We start from the raw sequence: 20537 nt of genomic DNA, 5'->3' as shown, positions 1-20537 counted from the left end.
TTTCGTCCCCTGTCTAGGTGACATCCTCAGTGCTTGGGAGCCTCCTGTGAAGCGCTTCTGTGATCTTTCCTCCAGCATTTGTAGTGGTTTGAATCTGCCGCTTCCGGTTGTCAGTTCCAGCTGTCCGTTGCAGTGGTCAGTATATTGGGTCCAGGTTGATGTGCTTATTGATTGAATCTGTGGATGAGTGCCATGCCTTTAGGAATTCCCTGGCTGTTCTCTGTTTTGGCTTGTCCTATAATAGTAGTAACAGTCTTAAATAAACTCAATGAATCTTTTCCATGTTCAGAGATCTTCAGAATATTGTAACTAATGAATTCACTATCTCAGCTGCCACTTCCTTCAGGACCCTAGGATGTAGGCCATCAGGCCCAGGGGACCTGTCTGTCCTCAATCCTACCAGTTTGCTGTGTACCTTTTCCCTATCGATGTTAGTTGTTTAAGTTCTCCCCTTTCTATAGCCTCTGACTTGTCCATTTCAATAGGAATTGTTCTGTTGTCCTCCAACGTGAAAACTGAGGACAAGTATTGATTTAGCATCTCTGCCATTTCAGTATTCCCCCATTAACTCACCGTTTTCATTTTCCAAGGTATCAATACTTACCTTAGCGACTCTGTTCCCTTTACCGTACCAACAGAAGCTTTTGCTGTTCTCTTTGATTTTTAGTGCAAGGTTTCTTTTGTAATTTATCTCATCTATTTTAATTAATTTTTTTTTTAGTATCCCTTTGTTTATGTTTGAAAGTTCAATGTTTCACCCATCCAGAGGTCTGGAATACTACTGAGCAGGCTGAAACGATTTTTAAAAAGTCAAAACTTTTTTCAAACCCCTTCATGTGGCTGGGGGCCAGAAAAACGATCGCCCCGCCCCCATCGTCTCCGATTGTTTGGTGGACTCCTCCAACCACGCCCCCTCTGGTGAAGACGTCATGCACCGGAACCCCGTCCCTTGAGAGCTGGCACATGTGCAGTGTAGGTCCTGCAGCGGGACAAAGGCAGTGTTACTGTGGACATCAAGAGGTTCTTCATCCTCAAAGGTGTTCAGGAGGCGAGAGAGAGACGGGGAAAACTGTCCCAGCTCCAGGAAAGTATGCAGAACCTGCTCCTGCTGCAGACGTTGGGGGTCGATGTCACGGAGGACCTCAAGGAGGTGAAGGACCAGCAAGCCTCGCTCTTTGCCTCGGAGGCCTCCAAGATAATCTTCCGGTCCAGGGTCCGCTCGGTGGAGCAGGATGAGACGTGCTCACGTTTCTTCTTCCAGAAGGTGCACAAAGAGAGCTCCGTGCTCAGCAGCCTGAAGGAAGAAGATGGCTCGGTAACGTCATCTCAGGCTGACATCATGAGGATCAGCAAATCCTTCTATGCCAGTCTGTATGACTCGAAGCCAACCGACAGCGCGGCCTCCAAGTCGTTCCTGTCCTCTATCACGGAGGTCCTAGACGACGGAACACGAGAGAGGCTGGACCAGCCACTATCTCTGGACGAGCTGACCAAGGCCCTCGAGTCCTTCGAAAAGAATAAAACTCCCGGAAGCGACGGCTTACCGGTCGAGCTCTATTCCGCTCTTTGGGACTTGATTGGCCGGGACCTGCTGGAGGTGTATGTCAGTATGCTTCGGGCAGGTACCATGAGTGAATCCATGAGGAAAGGCATCATCACCCTCATCTACAAGCAGAAGGGGGAGAGGGAAGAAATTAGAAATTGGAGACTGATCTCACTGTTAAACACAGACTACAAAATCTTGTCAAAGGTCATCGCCAACCGGGTCAGGTCTGCTCTGGGATCGGTGATTCACCCTGACCAAACCTGTGCTGTACCGGGCAGGAAGATCGCTGAGAGTCTCGCACTCCTCAGGGATACGATCGCCTACGTGCAGGACAGGAGGGTGGACACCTGCCTCATCAGCCTGGACCAGGAGAAAGCCTTTGACAGGATATCGCATACATATATGAGGGATGTCCTCTCCAAAATGGGCTTCGGGGAGAGAATCGCTAATTGGATCAGACTGCTCTACACCAACATTGTCAGTGCAGTCTCAATCAATGGGTGGGAATCAGATAGCTTCCCAGTCAGATCTGGAGTCAGGCAGGGCTGCCCTCTCTCTCCTGCCTTGTTTGTGTGTTGCATAGAGCCATTTGTCGAGTCCATCAGGAAGGATGCGAGCCTGAAAGGGGTGACTATTCCTGGCAGCGGGGGTCTGCAGGTTAAGGCCTCCCTGTACATGGATGACGTCGCCGTTTTCTGCTCGGATCCGCTGTCCATGCACAGACTCATGTGCATTTGTGACCAGTTCGAACGGGCCTCGGGGGCGCCCATGCTCTTCGGGAACTGGGCCGACCAATCCTCTAACCCCTTCACCGTCAGGACTGACCACCTGAAGGTGCTGGGTATTTGGTTCGGAGGGGCTGGGGCGTGCGGCAAGACCTGGGAGGAGCGGATCAGGAAGGTGCAACAGAAACTGGGCAGATGGGAGCAACGGTCGCTCTCCATCGCGGGTAAGAACCTGGTCATCAGGTGTGAGGTACTCTCAGTATTGTTATACGTGGCACAGGTCTGGCCTATCCCCAGAACCTGTGCTGCCGCAGTCACCCGGGCCATCTTCCACTTCGTGTGGAGATCAAAGATGGACCGGGTCCGAAGAGATGTAATGTACAAAGACCGGTGCAATGGGGGAAAAAACACACCCAATGCAACCCTCACCCTGATGGCCACCTTTGTGTGTGGCTGCATCAAGCTGTGCGTGGATCCCCGGTACGCAAACACCAAGTGTCACTCCGTACTGAGGTATGTGTCCCCGGTGTTGCGAAGGATGGGCCTGGCCTCGCTGCCGCGGAACGCTCCGAGTAGTTGGACCGTTCTGTACCACCTGTCCTTCGTGGAGAAATTTATCAAGAAAAACACTTTGACCACAAGTCCATCAGGAAGTGGTCAGCACGTAGTGTCCTTGAGACCCTTCGGGAAAAGGAGAGGGCGGATCCTGTCGAGCGGTTCCCTGAGCAGACTGTCAAAGCCATTTGGCAGAATGCCTCATCGCCAGAACTTTCCAACAAGCACCAAGACATGGCTTGGCTGGTGGTGAGAAGGGCTCTGCCTGTGAGATCATTTATGCACGCCCGGACTCTCTGCCACACCGCACGCTGCCCTCGAAGCGGCTGCGGGGGGGAACGAGACTGTCACACACCTCCTTCTGGAATGTGCCTATGCAGAGGAAGTCTGGAGAGGAATGCAGTGGTGTCTGTCGAGGTTTGTCCCGAGCAGCGCCGTGACGCGGGACTCCGTGCTCTACGGCCTGTTCCCCGGGACGCACACCGAGACAAACATCAACTGTGCCTGGAGGATCATCAACTCGGTGAAGGATGCTCTCTGGGTGGTCCGAAACCTTTTGATCTTCCAGCTGAAGGAGTTGACCCCGACTGAGTGTTGCAGACTGGCACATTCCAAGGTCCAGAACTACGTGTTGAGGGACGCGCTGAAGCTTGGGGCAGCTGCCGCCAAGGCGCGGTGGGGAAAGACCACCGTCTAACATCTGCCTGCCTAAAGAAGAACAGGCCCGCGCAGTCATTTGGGCTCCGCTGGCGCCTCAGCTCAATGTAATCGCACCAACCTGTGAATATGAATGATCACCCTGTTTCGACACGCAAAGAAATGGAATGTTTACAGAATGATGACATGTCCAATTGTATAGATTAAATATATATGAATAAAGTATATTTTTGAAATAAAAAAAAGGTAGTGTTACTGTTTGTGGGAGAGGAATGGCGCTGGCGGCTTAAGGAACAAGAACAGAGACCGCTGGAAAAGCTGAGCATCCCTGGCTGCATGTGTGGGGAGAAATCCGAGGAGCCATTTCGGGTCCGGTGATCCTCCTTCAGAACAGGACCAGGTTTCAGGAACATCCCGGGGAGGTCGCCAGGCCCGAGCGCCAAGACCTGGCTCCTGCCCCCGGGGAGAGGAGACAGTGAGACAGGGTAGGATTGGGAACCGCGGGAGGAGGGAGACTGGGGAGTTTATAAACTCCTAGGGGGAGGCCTGAGGCCTCGAATAAAATCCTCACAGGCCCAGTATTTACTTCACTAGGGAAGGACCTCGCGGGTTGCCCGGCAACGGCCGCCATCTTTGTGAGGGTAAGGCGCATGTTGTCTTGGGGCGGGGAGCATGGGCGGCCATCTTGGTGGGGGCACCATCAACTGTTATTTCTGGGAAAGACTTCCATCCTTGTGGCAACCCCGGCCTTGGCTGAGCTTAATTCCCCACACTGTCCAGCGACGTGCAGGTTAGGGTGGATCGGCCGTGCTAAATTCCTGCTAATGCCCAAGGATGTTCTGGTTAGTGTTTATAGGCCATACTAACTTACCCTGATGAAGGGCTCCTGCCCGAAACGTCAATTTTCCTGTTCCTCGGATGCTGCCTGACCTGCTGCGCTTTTCCAGCAACACTTTTTCAGCTCTTTCCGTCTGTTGTCGGGTTCCGCTGTCGGACTAGCTCCGCCCCATTATGGCGTCACAACACGGAAGTGGCCCTGTCAGTTTCAATGTGAAACACCCTCCTCTGGGCAACTCCTCATCCTGGGAGGGAGAGAGGGAAGGGGGAATCAACTGGAGTGAATCTAGGGAGGGAGCAGCCTCTGCAAACTCGGGTATCTGGCTTAAATACCCGGGCGAGGAGGGACGGATGATAGCGATTCCCGCAAATAAATGCATCGGGTACAAGTACAGCGCATGCAATAATCCACATTGCAACTTAAAGCCAGCTGCAATAGTTTTACATCCTCTGTTCTTCCTCTGTCTTGGCTCCTGCATTTCGGCTTCCTTCCCCCATTCCCACTCTGGACCCGAGACATTGGTGCTTCCAAGCTGACACTCATAAGTTCGGGTTGTCCCTCCATTCTTTCTCAATTTTCAAAACCCACAAAAGACAACTTTCCCAATCTTCTGAGCATTGGAGATGGGAGGTTACATTGAGACTGGTTAGGCCGCTTTTGGAATATTGTGTGCAGTTCTGGTCACCCTCCTATCGGAAGGATGTTGTGAAAAAAGATGACAAGGATGCTGCCAGAATTGGAGCGTTTGAGCTTAATTGGTTGGTGCTGTTTTCACGAGTGTGCCGAAGGCATTTGTACACATTTATAAAATCATGTAAGGCATGGATTGGTTAAATAGACAAGGTCTTTTCCCTGGGTTTGCGGGAGTCCAGAACTAAAGGGTATAGCTTAGGGTGAGGTGGATGAGCCAAGAATGAAAAGAAACCTAAGGGCAACTTTTTAATTCACAGTGTAGTGAATGTAAAGAATGAGCTGCCAGAGGGAATGGTGGAGGCTGGTACAATTACAATATGTGAAAGTCCTTGCGAGATCAAGAATTTATCAATCTCTGCCTTGAAGACATTTAACATGCTGGCCTTCACTGTCCTCTGTGGCAATGAATTCCACAGGCCCACACTCTATGGCTGAAGAAATGTCTCCTCATTTTTGTTCTAAGTTGACCCCCTCTAATGCTCAGGTTGTGCCCATGGGTCCTAGTCTCCCTGCCTAATGGAAACACCTTCCCAGCATCCACCCTTTCTTAGCCATGCATTATCTTATAAGTTTCTATTAGATCTCCCCTCAACCTTCTAAACTCTAATGAATACAATCCCAGGATCCTCAGCCATTCATCGTATGTTAGACGTACCATTCAGTGATTCTTCTACTCTGCTGGCCCACCGGGGGCTCCACTCTGGGGAGAGGTCCTTCAGCTGCCCAAAGTGAGGGAAGGCCTTCAGCAATTCCTCTGTCCTACTGAGGCACCAGCGGATCCACACGGGCGAGAGGCCCTTCAGCTGCCCTGAGTGCGGGAAGTGCTTTACCCAGGCTTCCCACCTGCTGACCCACCAGCGGGTTCACATGGGTGAATGGCTGTTTACCCGCTCTGAGTGCGGGAAGGCCATCGGTGACTCGTCAGACCTGAGGAGGCACCAATGTGTCCACACCAGAGAGAGGCCGTTCCCCTGCCCTGAGTGCAGGCAGAGGTTCACGTTGTCCTGCAACTTGCAGGGGCACCAATTCTCCCAACAGTCGGATTCTGCCAGCGATGCTGCTGTGGCTCACCACCAGTCTTGATTCCTCGGCATTATGATCTGCCTTCAAATTGGTCAATTGGTTCACTCAGCTGTTATTGGTATGATGTGAATTCAGTCCTGAGATTGAGTCAACTTTACAGTGGTCTCCTAAAAAGCTGGAAATAAATTTCTAGGACCTTTGCAGTTGTAGAGTCATTGAGTCCAACAGCAAGGAAACAGACCTTTCGGTCCAACCAGTCTATGCTGAACATAAGCTGAAGATATGTTGCTGGAAGAAGGATTCCTGAAGAAGGGCTTATGTCCGAAACGTCGATTCTCCTGTTCCCTGGATGCTGCCTGACCTGCTGCGCTTTTCTAGCAACACATTTTCAGCTCTGATCTCCAGCATCTGCAGACCTCACTTTCTCCTATGCTGAACATAACCCAAACTGAACTCGTCCCACCTGCCTGCTCCCAGCCCATATCCCTCTAAGCCTTTTTTATTCATGTACTTATCCAAATCATTACAAATACCAAAGGAATTCACTCCTCTTAATCCTTTATTTCCAAAAGCAATTAGGAGTCTAACTGCTTCCTCCCACACCTCCCCCTAAGCCTTTGCCCTCTAGTTCTGGACTCTCCCAACCCAGGGAAAAGACCTTGTCTCTTTATCCTTTCAACGTCCCACATGATTTGATAAACCTCTATAAGGTCACCCCTCAGTCTCCAATGTTCCAGGAAAAACAGCCCCAGCCTATTCAGACCCTCCCTGTAGCTCAAACCCTGGCAACCTCCTTGTGAATCTTGAAACAGTTCAGAAAAGATCTACAACATCCCTTCTAGAGCAAGGAGATTGGTTAGACCACTTTTGGAATACTGTGTGTATAATGTCCTGTACAGTTGCAACATGACCTCCTAAGTCCAATACTCGATGCTCTGACCAATAAAGGAGAGCGTGCCAAACACCTTCTTCACTATTCTACCTACAACTCCATTTTCAAAGAACTATGAACCTGCGCCCCAAGATCTTTGTTCAGCAATACTCCCCAGGATCTTACCATTAAGTGTATAAGTCCTGCCCTGATTTGGCTTTCCCAAAATGCAACACTTAAGTAAACTACATCTGCAGAAAAAAACACATGGTCTTTTAAAGGGATCACGCAATGCTTTCCCCATTTTGCAATTTTACACATACCACCAAATTCGAAATTCTTGCCACCCAACCTACAATTACAGAGGAACCGCGATTATCCAAACGAGATGGGCGGGCACTATTTCATTCAGATAACTGATTGTTTGGTTAATTGATTCAATGCCTGTCCTGTGGGGCTCAGTTTTCTGAAGTTTCCTTCTTCCTCGCTCTGCCTGCCTTGCTCCCTCTGTCTGTCTCAGGGTTTGTTTCTGAGCAGACACACACTTTTATGTGTAAGGGACTTGCAGCATTTCTGAAGCCCCAGGCGCCCCCCCATCCCCCCGCCCCCATCAGCTCCCATGAGTATCCCGCCGGCCCCCTATCCCCTCTCTGGAGCAGCCGGACTGGACACCAACAGTAAGAATGCTGCTGCCGTTGGTGGGGGGGGGGGGGGGTAAGTCTCAAATAGTGCACACACTACTTTTATTCGCAACAGGTTTCACCTTTGCCCTGTACAGGATAATGCAAGCGGGCATCAGAGCCGCCCTCCTTTTGCCACGGGACTATGCCTACATCAGGAAACTATAAGAATTCATTTTGTGTTTTAAACAGCAGTCGCAGCTTTAAACCCACAGAACTCAGCAGCTGCCGGTCCGCCCACGTGACCGGGAGATGGGAGACAGATGACAGATAAAATCCACACTATACCAACACTACCCATGACTCATAGACCAAAACTCCGGAATTAATTAATATGGAAACCCATCTCCTAATCACATCAAGAGACTGACTGAAACACACCCATACCCATTGATACGGACCCACCCTGACACAAAGGACAGGCATCCACCACACAGGAACGGACAGACCAATACACACCAACACCCCAAGGGAACAAAGGGGGCTGCCCTCACAGAGAGAGACAAGCAGATAATACCCAGACCCGTTTTACATAAACCAATTAGCACCCTATTGTGCGTGCCCTGCAACTCTCCTGGGATGGCAGGAAACATTCTATTTGCACCTACTCCAGTGATGATGGGGAACTATCATCCCATTCATCCTCAAATTCCACACAACTAAAAGTATATAATATGTAGCAGGGTGCAGGAACAGGAGAGCGGCTGAGATTCGGACCTCGGTTGGTCTCCGCCGGCGTTACTGTAGCAATAAACGTTACCGATTGTTGAACTGCACTCTGGGCTCGGACTAATATCATTTCATTCGCGCTAACAATAATATTGGAGAGATTATCTGGGAAAGGGAAGTTGAGGGTACTCGCCTGTATAGAACTTCAGGGGAAGTGTGGGAGAGAGAGAAGCCAAGCAGTCAGTCATTGGGAGATGGTGCCTGGGCTCCCATAGATATCCAGGATTGTTGACAGCATTTCAGTAAGCTGAGTGCATTTTTAATCATTATAAACAAAAGGCGCAATCAGTGTTGAAACACCTCTTTGATGTAATGTTTCTATCGGGACCTTGAGATCTTCTTCGGATAATCCAATATTCAGATAATTAAGTTTCCTCTGTACTCTATCCAACTTCACAACACATCACTTCTGGAAGATGACATTTCAAATCTGCTATTAAATTAAGAAAGAGAGGGTTTAGGGTCCTTTCTCAAAATCTTTAGAAGGGGCTGGGCATGGGTCTGGTCTGGTCCATAACAGCTGTCACTAACTTGTTACCCACCAGCACTGCCATCAGCTTATAGTACCCAATAGCTGCCAATTATGGCCACATTGATGTGGTTTCTTGGCTCAAACACCACAGAGTAGGATATGGTCTGAATACTTCCCTGCAACACAGACCTTTACGGATCAGACAAGAACCCCTCAAAAAATGTGAAGAATGTAGGCCACACCCTAACTTGTTAATTTATTTTTTTAGGCAATTTCACAAAATTTATTTAGTGAAGTGGATATTCCAGGACTGATGCAGCTGGTCAAACCTCTCAGTTTCAGACAAAACAATTTATTTGCACACTACAGATGAAACACAAACAAAAGAAAATAGAATTGAGAATAACTTATATGAAAACTCAACTGACTATTGCAACTTAACAAAGCTGTTCCAATTTCGCAACATCCTGTGAACACACCTCTTGGCAAAAGGTAAATTTGAACACAGGTTCTTACAGGTAGGAGAGATTTCAGAGAGTGGAGTCAGGCAAAATAATGTCTATTAAAGCAAGTTTCATTGTAGCTGCTTGTCTAGGTCCCCAGTAATTTTCTGACTCTGCTAAAACCAAACCAAACTGGGAAAAAAGCTGGGAGAACTGGCCACTCCCCTTTCATTGTGCAACTGTGTTTAAAAAATCTCTAAAGGCTTCCTCTGGTTGTTGATTCAGGCAGTGTCTGTTAGCCTTTTCCACACCACTGCTTTTACAACCCTTCTTGAACAAAACCAAGGACAGTATAACCTTGTTTAAGGGGCAGAATCGTCCCATCACCATGTAATATGGGTTCTTGTGGAGGCAGATGTCTTGAAGTTTATTAAAAACACTCATTATTTGCACCATTACAAGATCTCAAGCTGAGACACAGACTGGGTCCTGGGCTCATTGATGCACCACATGACTAGAACACGACTTGTGGCTGACTGAGTGACCACATATTGCATTGTGACTACTGAGGTGAGGGAACAGACTTTGTTGTGGAATGCCACCTTGTGAGGTGATCTAACTGCGTGTAATGTACATGGTCTTTCTGCAATCCATGAAAAGCTACACGAGACGTCATCCTCTCATCTTCAAAAAGGAAGATGCCGGAACTTCAGTTTTAATCCTAGGTTCTAAAATGGCCACTGCAGACTGCAGGATATTTCTCTCTTCGTGGAAGCAGGGATAAAAAATCCCCAGGACCTAATCAGGTGTACCCGAGAACTCTGTGGGAAGCTAAAGAAGTGATTGCTGGGTCTCTTGCTGTGATATTTGTATCATTGAGAGTCACAGGTGAGGTGCTGGATACTGGAGGTTGGCAAACGTGGTGCCACTGTTTAGGAAGGGTGGCAAGGACAAGCCAGGGAGCCATAGACCAGTGAGCCTGACCTCGGTGGTGGGTAAGTTGTCGGAGGGAATCCTGAAAGACAGGATATATGTGTATTTGGAAAGATAAGGACTGATTAGGGATAGTCAACGTGGCTTTGTGCTTGGGAAATCATGTCTCACAAACTTGAGTTTTTTACAGAAGTAACAAAGGATTGATGAGGGCGGAGCGGTAGATGCGATCTACATGGACTTCAGTAAGGTATTCGACAAGGTTCCCCATGGGAGACTGATTAGCAAGGTTAGGTCTCAAGGAATACAGCGAGAACTAGCCATTTGGATATAGAACTGGCTCAAAGGTAGAAGACAGAGGGTGGTGGTGGAGGGTTGTTTTTCAGACTGGAGGCCTATGACCAGTGGAGTGCCACAAGGATTGGTGCTGGGTCCTCTACTTTTTGTCTTTTACATAAATGATTTGGATGTGAACATAAGAGGTACAGTTAGTAAGTTTGCAGATGACACCAAAATTGGAGGTGTAGTGGACAGCAAAGAGGGTTTGATTTTAGCAGAGTCAGAAAACTACTAGGGACCTAAACAATAGGATCTTGACTAGATGGGCCAATGGGCTGAGAAGTGGCAGATGGAGTTTAATTTAGATAAATGTGAGGTGCTGCATTTTGGGAAAACAAATCTTAGCAGGACTTATACACTTAATGGTAAGGTCCTAGAGAGTGCTGCTGAACAAAGAGACCTTGGAGTGCAGGTTCATAGCTCCTTGAAAGTTGAGTCGCAGGTAGATAGGATAGTGAAAAAGGCGTTTGGTATGCTTTCCTTTATTGCGACTGTACAGGACATTGGTTAGACCACTGTTGGAATATTGCGTGCAATTCTGGTCTCCTTCCTATCGGAATGATGTTGTGAAACTTGAAAGGGTACAGAAAAGATTTACAAGGATGTTGTAAGGGTTGGAGGATTTGAGATATAGGGTAAGGCTGAACAGGCTGGGACTGTTTTCCCTGGAATGTTGGAGGCTGAGAGGTGACCTTATAGAGGTTTACAAAATTATGAGGGGCATGGTTAGGGTAAATAGGCAAAGTCTTTTCCCTGGGGTTGGGAGTCCAGAACTAGAGGGCATAGGTTTAGAGTGAGAGGAGAAAGATATAAAAGAGACCGAACGGGCAACTTTTTCACACAGAGGGTGGTACGGGTATGGAATGAGTTGCCAGAGGAAGTGGTGGAGGCTGGTACAATTGCAATATTTAAGAGGCATTTGGATGGGTATATGAATAGGTAGAGTTTGGAGGGATATGGGCCGAGTGTTGGCAGGTGGGACTAGATTGGGTTGGGGTATCTGGTCGGCATGGACGGTTGGACCGAAGGGTCTGTTTCCATGCTGTACATCTCTGTGACTCTATGAATGTAGAGGCTGCTTGGTTTAACATTAGTCACAGGGAGAAATGCTGCAATCAGTTAATAAGGAAAATAAATTGTGACATTTATAATCTTGTTGCAATCAGGCAGAGTTAACAAAGGATTGTGAAAGGGACTCACTCATTGGGAAATCTATTTTAAGAAAGTAACAAGCAATGTGGTTCATTCAATTTGATTTGCTTTGCTTTATTATTGTCGCATGTACCTAAGTACAGTGAAAGGTTTTGTTTTGTGTGCAGATATACTACACAAGGTGCATCAGAGTAACAGAACAAAGCAAGGAATGCAATGAAACGGCTGCAGAGAAGGTGCACAAAGAGTGACATCAACATTAAATTTGAAATTTGAAGTGTCCAGTCAACGGTCTAATCCAGGGTCAGAGGGGTCTTTGATGTTGGCTGAGTTCCTGAGGCAGCAGGAAGTACACATGGAGTCAATGGTTGGAAGGTTGTCTTGTGTGATGGACTGGGCTATGTTTGCAACTGTATGTAGTTTCTTTCGGTCGTAGGCACAGCAGTTGCCGTACCAAGCCGCAATGCATCCAGAAAGAATGCTTTCAATGGTGCAGCCATAAACATCGCTAAGAGTCTTTACAGATATGCTGAATTGCCTTAGCTTCCTGATATAGAAGAATACAGCGCAGTACAGGCCCTTTGGCCCTCGATGTTGCGCCGATCCAAGCCCACCTAACCTATACTAACCCACTATCCTCCATATACCTATCCAATGCCCTCCTCGTTCTTATGAAGAAGAGGAACCCATGGATGTACTGATATATGTTAAGTGAGTGCAGAAAAGTTTGGCAATTGGAGTAAAATGTTAATAAATGTGAAGTCATCCATTTTGGTTGGCATAACAGTAAAAAGGATTATTACTTGAATGCTTAAAATAATTGCAATATGCTGCTGCGCAGAGGGACCTGGACGTCCTTGTGCATGAATTACAGAAGGTTGGTCTGCAGGTACAGTAGGTATTTAAGAAGGCAAATGGAATTTTGTCTTTCATCACTAAAGGGATCGAGTTTAAAAGCAGGAAGGTTATGTTGCAGCTGTTTCGGGTGCTGGTGAGGCTACACCTGGAGTACTGTGTGCAGTAATATGCTCCTCATTTAAGAAAGGATGTACTGGCACTGGAGTGTGTGCACAGGAGGTTCACTAGGTTAATTCCAGAGGTAAGGATATTGGCTTATGAGGAAAAACTGAGTAAGCTGGGATTATGTTATTGGAATTTAGACAAATAAGGTGGAATTTTATAGAAACACGTAAAATTATGAAAGGAATAGATAAGACAGACTTAGAGAGGATGTTTCCACTGGCAGGTGAAACCAGGATAAGAAGGCAGAGCCGCAGAATTAGGGGGGAGCCGATTTAGGACTGAGTTGAGCAGCACTTTCTTCACACAGAAGTGGCTGTGAACTTGTGGAATTCCCTGCCCAGTGAAGTAGTTGAGGCTACTTCAGTAAATGTTTTTAAAGCTAAGATAAATAATGTTTTGAGCAGTGAAGGAATTAAGGGATACGGTGAGAGGGTGGGTACTTGGAGCTGAGGCCACGAAAAGATCAGCCTTGATGTTACTGAATGTTGAAGTGGACTCGAAGGGCCAGTTGGCCGACTCCTGCTCCTAGTTCTTATGAAGTAGAGGAACCCATGGATGTACTGATATTCCAGAAGTCTTTTGGTATGATGCCACATCGAAAGTCATTATTCAAAATAAGAGCTCATCTTGTCCAGGTCATTTAACAGCGTGGATAGAGCATTGGTGAGTGAACAGGCAACAGTCATCAAAATGTTTCGGGTTGTCAAGGGGTGATGAATGGAACACAGTGCAAGGGCTTCCATTTTTTTCACAATGTCTTTTCACAGCTTTGATGATGGAAGTATCTGCAAAGGTGTTCAGTTTGGTGATGGACCAAACCTAGGTAGCAACCTCATGTACAAACAGGGAATAAGACAACTGTAAAGTGTGGTTGACAGGTTGGGACCAGGCAAGATTGGCGTTTAATGCAGGAAAACCTGTCCAACTTAAATGAAATGTTCTCATTTCTGGTAAGGGGGTAGAATATAAAGTCAGGGTGTTTTGCTCCATTTGTCGGTGGGTATTGGGAAGACCGCCATATTTGGTTTCTTTACTTAGTAAATACATTCAAAGCAGTTCATAACTGAATTTACTCAACTTATAATCAGAGTCAAGGGGTTGTCGGGTTGCGATGTTATCAGTTAGAGCTTATAAAAATCAGATGATCTGATGGAGATGTATAACATCCTGTGAGGACTTAACAATGTGAATGGATGAATGCCATTGTGCCAGAGACTAGAAATGAGTGGACCCAGTTAACAAATAGGTGGCCACTCATTTAAGAGAGGAGAGTTATGTTTTTCTCTGAAGGCTTCCTGAGTCTTTAAAATTCACTTCTTTAGAGAGCAGAATGAGATAGAACAGAGGTTAGCACCGCTACCTCACAGCATCGGGGACCTGAGTTTGATTCCACCCTTGGACGACTGTCTGGGCTGAGTTTGCACATTCTCCCCCGGTGTCTGTTTGGATCTCCTCTGGGTGCTTCAGCTTCCTTCTTCCAGGAGGGAGAACAGCATGGGATTACAATCGGAATAAAGCTTCCTCTACTCTTAAATTGAAAGTGAAGCTACCGCGACACTGTCCCAAACAAATACTGCCATGACAGGCACAGCATTGGCTTGGATACAGAGTAAAACTCCCTCTACGCTTTCCTATTTAAACACTCCCAGGACAATGACAGCAGAGGATTAAATAAACAGTAGAACGTCTTCCATTCTGACTGACACTTGGTATGTTCTACACCAATCCTCAAGGATAATTCAGAAGTGAGACTATTATCTGGCACTGAATTCACACTTCCTAATGGGAAATGACCAGGTCCAGAAAATCACCTAGTGAAACATAGATAAAGCACACACAATGCACAACAGAACCAGAATTTTATTGGGATCAAAGACTTTGAAATGAGAGGAGACACGGTCCTTGCAACAATCCAAATGTGAGCTGGACAATTTTCTCACTCTCATCAGTTTCTCTGGGGATACAGAGTCCACCTCACTGCTGTCTGGTCAGTTCATCTGTTCTCATTCAGAGTGAGTTGTGGCTGACCACATGGTGGCCTGGGGTCAAGAGGTTAGAGGGTAAAGGTCAACTTGGATAGAGGGGATCTTGTGTCATGCTAGTGAGGTTGCGTGTTGCTGATTTACTCAACTTATAATAATCAGGGACAAGGGAATGTCAGACTGGGCTTGTATCAGTTCAAGCTTAGAAGAACCAGATGATCTGATGGAGGTGTATGACATCTGAAGAGGACTTTACATTCACATTGTTATGTCCACTCATTTCTAGCCAGACACTAGCCTCTCATTTAAGATAAGAGAGTTTTGTTTTTCTCTCAAAGATTCCCGAATCTTTGAAATTCACTTTTTTAGGGAAACATGGAGTGGTGGTACAGTGGTTAGCACTGCTGCCTCACGGCATCAGTGACCCTAGTGTGGTTCTACCCTCGGACCAACTGTCTGCGTGGAGTTTGCACATTCTGCCCCTGTGTCTGCCTGGGTTTCCTCTGGTGCTCTGGCCTCCTCCCACAAGATGTGAAAGTGAGGGTGGATTGGACATGGGAAATGCACAGTTCCGGGGATAGGATAGCAGAGTGGGTCTGGGTGGGATAGTTAGTTCTGATTCGATGGGATGAATGGCCTGCTTGCACACTAAGGATTCTAGAACCGCCTGGAGCCTGTAACTGACCAGATGACACGTGGACACTTTTCTTACACTGCTTTTATTCAAGCCTGAAGAGCCATTTCCACAAGATGGCAACAAACTCCCCAAATTCTAAAATACATCCATTTTATATACTGTTGTGTTATTTTAAGAGCAGTTTACATATACCAAATCAATAGTATACAGTTGTTTTATGGTTATCGTTATCCAGTTACAATTAGTGGTTCTGGTTATTTCATCTGCCTTACCTTATTGTATTCAACCAACTACAGCATCTTGGCACTTGCCGAATTACAAAATCCAATGTTCGCACAGTATTTTTCTTTTTGTCTTTTGACTTGTGACCTCCTTATTGCTCTCAAAGTTCCTCATTTGTCCATACATTGTCAAGGTTTTACTTCAGTCGAATGTGTTCCTGGCTTTTTGCAGTTAGCACCCGATCTTCTGCTCTGGTCAACGCTTTCCCTTTCCAGGTCTATACTGAGGATTTCATGAGAAACCTCAGAATGTGGTGAGACTGTGGAACTCACTACCATCGCAACAGGTTGGCATGAAAAGCATTACAACCAAGGGTAAGCCAGCCAATACAAATTAGTGTCACGGTCACCAGATTCACAACACAATGAAATTAAAACATGCAAAGTCCCTCAAAATTTCTCAACTGTTCCTAACCAGACTTGATGAACAGATCTTGCACACCAAAATTATAATTTAAACAAAACCAACAATTATAAATACTGAAACTTTGCTAGGGCAAAGTTAAACACTATAATCTAATTAATAGCAATGATCATTTCCCCACCATCTCAGAAACAGAGACTGAAGAAAGAAAATTTTAAAATTACCAATTCAAAAATGGATTGCCAAGCATTTGTGCAATCCTTAGACAATGGATTGTTCACAGGCACGTAACTGTAAATCTAAATTCAAAGTCACTGCTGAATACGAATGGACACCCCAAAGTATTTAGCTATTTATTGTAGACTCGTTCACAGAAAGAGCCAACAAATCTTTATGTGGGCAGAAAAAACTAGAAAGAACACTCCCGGGCACAATGAGCAGCAATGCCCACTGGAAGCAAAGTTGGGGGTGGGGGGGGGGGCACGCTGACTCTCCCACTGCAGTCACTGTCAGAATGGGAAGGGTTCAGTCCTGGGAGTGACCCACAGCAGTGTCACCGGCAGAATCAGATTGTTGAGAGCACTGGTGCTTCCACAAGTTGCAGGATGATGAGAACCTCTGCCCACACTAGGGACAGGACAACGGCCTGTCCCCAGTGTGGATCCGCTGGTGCCTCAGCAGGTTGGAGGAATTGCTGAAGGCTTTCCCGCACTTGGGGCAGGGGAAGGGCCTCTCCCCCGTGTGGACCCGTTGATGGGCCTGTAGGTGGGATGTCTGGGTAAAGCCCTTCCCACACTCGGGGCAGGAAAATGCCCTCTCCCCGGTGTGGACCTGCTGGTGCCTCAGCCAGGCAGAGGTATCCTTGAAGGCCTTCCTGCACTTGGGGCAGGTGAAGGGCTTCTCCCCTGTGTGGACCCCCTGGTGCCTCTTCAGGTGGGAGGAACTGCTGAAAGTCTTCCCGCACTCTGGGCAGGCAAACGGCTTATCTCCAGTGTGGACTCGCTGGTGCCTCTGCAGGTGAGAGCTATTACTGAAGGCAGTCCCGCACTCGGGGCAGCTGAAAGGCCTCTCCCCGGTGTGGATCCGCTGGTGCATCAGCCGGGCAGAGGAATTGCTGAAGCCCTTCCCGCACTCGGGGCAGCTGAAGGGCCTCTCCCCTGTGTGGACCCGGTGGTGCCTCAGCCGGGCGGAGGAATTGCTGAATGTCTTCCCGCATTCAGGGCAGCTGAAGGGTTTCTCCCCCGTGTGGACCCGGTGGTGGGTCAGGAGGGCAGAGGAATAGCTGAAGGTCTTCCTGCACTCAGAGCAAGTGAATGGCTTATCAGCTGTGTGGACCAGCTGGTGCCTTTGCAGGTGGGAGGAACTGCTAAAGGTCTTCCCACAGTCGGGGCAGCTGTAGGGTCTCTCCCCTGTGTGGACCTGCCGGTGCCTCAGCAGGTGGGAGGAATTGCTAAATCCTTTTCCGCACTCATAACAGGAGAACGGCCTCTCCCCGGTGTGACTGCGCCGATGAGTATCCAGGTCAGACGGGAAATGAAAGCCTTTCCCACAGTTGTCACACTTCCACGGTTTCTCCACAGGGCGGGATTCCTTGGGTTTCTCCATGACCGAAGCTTCATCCGCACACAAAAGCACGTACAGCTCTTCCTCGGCGTGAATTCCTCTTCCCAGGCCGTATAACTTTTTCAGGCTCCACACTCAGAGCGATGCAATAATAGGGTCTCTCATCTAGTCCCACTGATGCTGAAAACGTATTGAAACAGGAACGAAAAAGCTTGGTTCCTTCTCACAGAATCATAGTCGAAAATTGTTGCAGTCCTGATGAATTGAGTGACTGTCAGTCATTGACATGAAAGTGAGGACTGCAAATGCTGAAGAGTCAGAGTTGAAAAGTGCGATGCTGGAAAAAGCACAGCAGATCAGGCAGCATCCGAGGAGCAGTAGAGTTGATGTTTTGGGCATAAGCCCTTGATCTGTTGATTTTGAAACTTCTGTCTTCAGATCTTCAAATACTCTTAAAAAAAATTACAAAAATCATCACTATCAGTCCAGGGTAGAAATTCAGAACAAGCAACTCTACTTTCTGCAGAACATTCTTTTCTTTTTCCACAAAATTGAAAGCACCATCTCTCTCTCTCTCTTTTTCTCGAGTTTTGGATACCTCCACCTGAAAGTTATTATCTTTCACGATGTTGGGATACTGCTGAGAGTGAGCAGGTCTGATTTGGGAAGCAAAAAAGTGTCAATTCAGGATGAACCTACAGCTTCTGGAGAAATAACCAGACACAAAATGGTTAATGTCCGGGGAGGTGGTGAGGAAGAAATGAGACATCAAGGCATTGGCACCAACACCAGAGAAAAACTGAACATACAGACGTAGCAAATATTAGTGGCAAGCCAGAGTCATAGAGATATACAGCACAGAAACAGGTCCTTCGGTCCAACTCGTCCATGCTGACCAGATATCCTAAATTAATCTAGTCCCATTTGATAGCACTTGACTCATATCCCTCTAAACCCGTCCTATTCATATAACCATCCAGATGCCTTTTAAAATGTTGTAATCATACCAGCCTCCACCACTTCCTCTGGCAGCTCATTCCTTGCACGCACCACCTTCTGCATGAAAAAGTTGCACGATAGGTCCCCTTTAAATCTCCCCCCTCCTCACTCTAACCCTATTATCCTCTAATTCTGGACTCCGCCAATTCCCCATCTTGTCATCTATCATACCCTATCTATGCCTCTCATGATTTTATAAATGTGTATATGGTCACACCTCAGCCTCCATTGGGTAAACCTTACCCTTGGGTAAACAACCCCAGCCTATTCAGCTCAAACCCTGGCAACATCCTTGTAAATATTTTCTGAACCCTTTCAGGTTTCACAACATCCTTCCGATAGGAGGGAGACCAGAATTGCACACAATATTCCAAAAGTGGCCTAACCAATGTCCTATACATCCACAACATAACTGTCCAACTCCTCTACTCAGAGGATTGGGAATATTTTCAAAATGCACAAAAACACGACCAGGAAAGAATGTAGGGACAAACTGAACTTTTGATGGTCAGCTTGGAAGCACCAATGCCTCAGGGCAAAAATCCTTTTGTTACACAATGATTGTTCAATTTTGTGACCAAAATAATTGGATTTGTAATTACTTATATCAGATATTGTCATCATCTCAGGCAAGAACACAACCAATTTTTTTCAGACAGTACATTTACATGATTCGATACATTTCCCTATTCCTTACTTTACCAGAACATTACCAGGAATGGAGGGTTTGAATTATAAGGAGGGGCGGGATAGGCTAGGACGTTTTTCCGCTGGAGCCTAGAAAGTTGAGAGGTGACGTTGTAGAGGTTTAGAAAATTGTAAGAGTATAGATAAGGCGTCTTTTCCCGAGGGTTGGCAGAAAAGCAGCTCAAAGTCAGTACCGTATGGAAACAGGCCCTTCAGCCCAACAAGTCCACACCAAGTCCGGAAGAGTAACCCACCTAGACATATTACCCAACATTTACCCCCTCACCAATGCACCTAACCTGCACATACACCCTCACCCCTATGCTGTATTCCATACCAGGCGCCACCTCCATGTTGCCTCCTCCTCCAGGCCCCGTCCCCACGCTGTATTCCATACCAAGCGCCGTCGCCACCTCCTTCAGGCCCCGCCCCCACACTGTATTCCATACCAGGTGCCATCTCCATGTCTTCTTCAAAGACCACCAGGGATACATTTCCCTCCCCTCCCCTATCAGCATTCCGAAAAGACCACTCCCTCCGTGACTCACTAATCAGGTCCACACCCCCCACCAATTCAACCTCCACCCCCGACACCTTCCCCTGCAACCGCAAGAAATGCAAAACTTGTGCCCACACCCCCCCCCCTTACTTCCCTCCAAGGCCCCACGGTATCCTTCCATATCCACCACAAATTCACCTGCACTTAACACACATCATTTATTGCATCCGCTGCACCCAATGTGGCCTCCTCTATATTAGGGAGACAGGCCGCCTACTTGCGGAACGTTTCAGAGAACACCTCTGGGACACCCAGACCAACCACCCCGTGGCTGAACACATCAACTGCTCCTCCCACTCCACCAAGGACATGCAGATTCTTGGACTCCTCCATCGCCAGACCATAGCAACATGACGGTTGGAGGAAGAGCGCCTCATATTCCGCCGAGGAACCCTCCAACCACAAGGGATGAACTCAGATTTCTCCAGTTTCCTCATTTCCCCTCCACCCACCTTGTCTCAGTCAAATCCCTCGAACTCAGCACCGCCTTCCTAACCTGCAATCTTCTTCCTGACCTCTCCACCCCCACCCCCACTCCAGCCTATCACCCTCACCTTGACCTCCTTCCACCTATCGCATTTTCAACGCCCCTCCCCCAAGTCCCTCCTCCCTACCTTTTATCTTAGCCTGCTGGGCACACTTGCCTCATTCTTGAAAAAGGGCTCATGCCCGAAAGGTTGGTCCTCCTGCTCCTTGGATGCTGCCTGACCTGCTGCGCTTATCCAGCAACACATTTTCAGTCACCTCCACGTTGCCGCCGCCTCCTCCAGGCCACTCCCCCACGCT

General features: G+C 47.5%; 2 protein-coding genes across 2 annotated transcripts in view; both read right to left on the bottom strand.

Annotated features, from left to right (window-relative positions):
* The window catches only part of LOC148143726 (uncharacterized), a 437486-nt gene that overhangs the window by 43134 nt on the left and 373815 nt on the right, over positions 1 to 20537 (bottom strand). The window lies entirely within an intron of this gene.
* The window catches only part of LOC148143735 (uncharacterized), a 59991-nt gene continuing 56024 nt past the window's right edge, over positions 16571 to 20537 (bottom strand). Inside the window, exon 3 of the mRNA XM_087975712.1 lies at positions 16571 to 17484. Coding sequence (XP_087831838.1) covers positions 16571 to 17484 — 914 coding nt within the window. The remainder of the gene's footprint in view (positions 17485 to 20537) is intronic.

Source organism: Chiloscyllium plagiosum, unplaced genomic scaffold (genome assembly GCF_037043375.1).
Source record: "Chiloscyllium plagiosum isolate Xiang-an unplaced genomic scaffold, Cpla_swu_hap1 HiC_scaffold_27, whole genome shotgun sequence".
Lineage (NCBI taxonomy): Eukaryota > Metazoa > Chordata > Chondrichthyes > Orectolobiformes > Hemiscylliidae > Chiloscyllium > Chiloscyllium plagiosum.
Note: the sequence above shows the minus strand (reverse complement) of the source record. Positions and strands in the feature narration are given on the sequence as shown.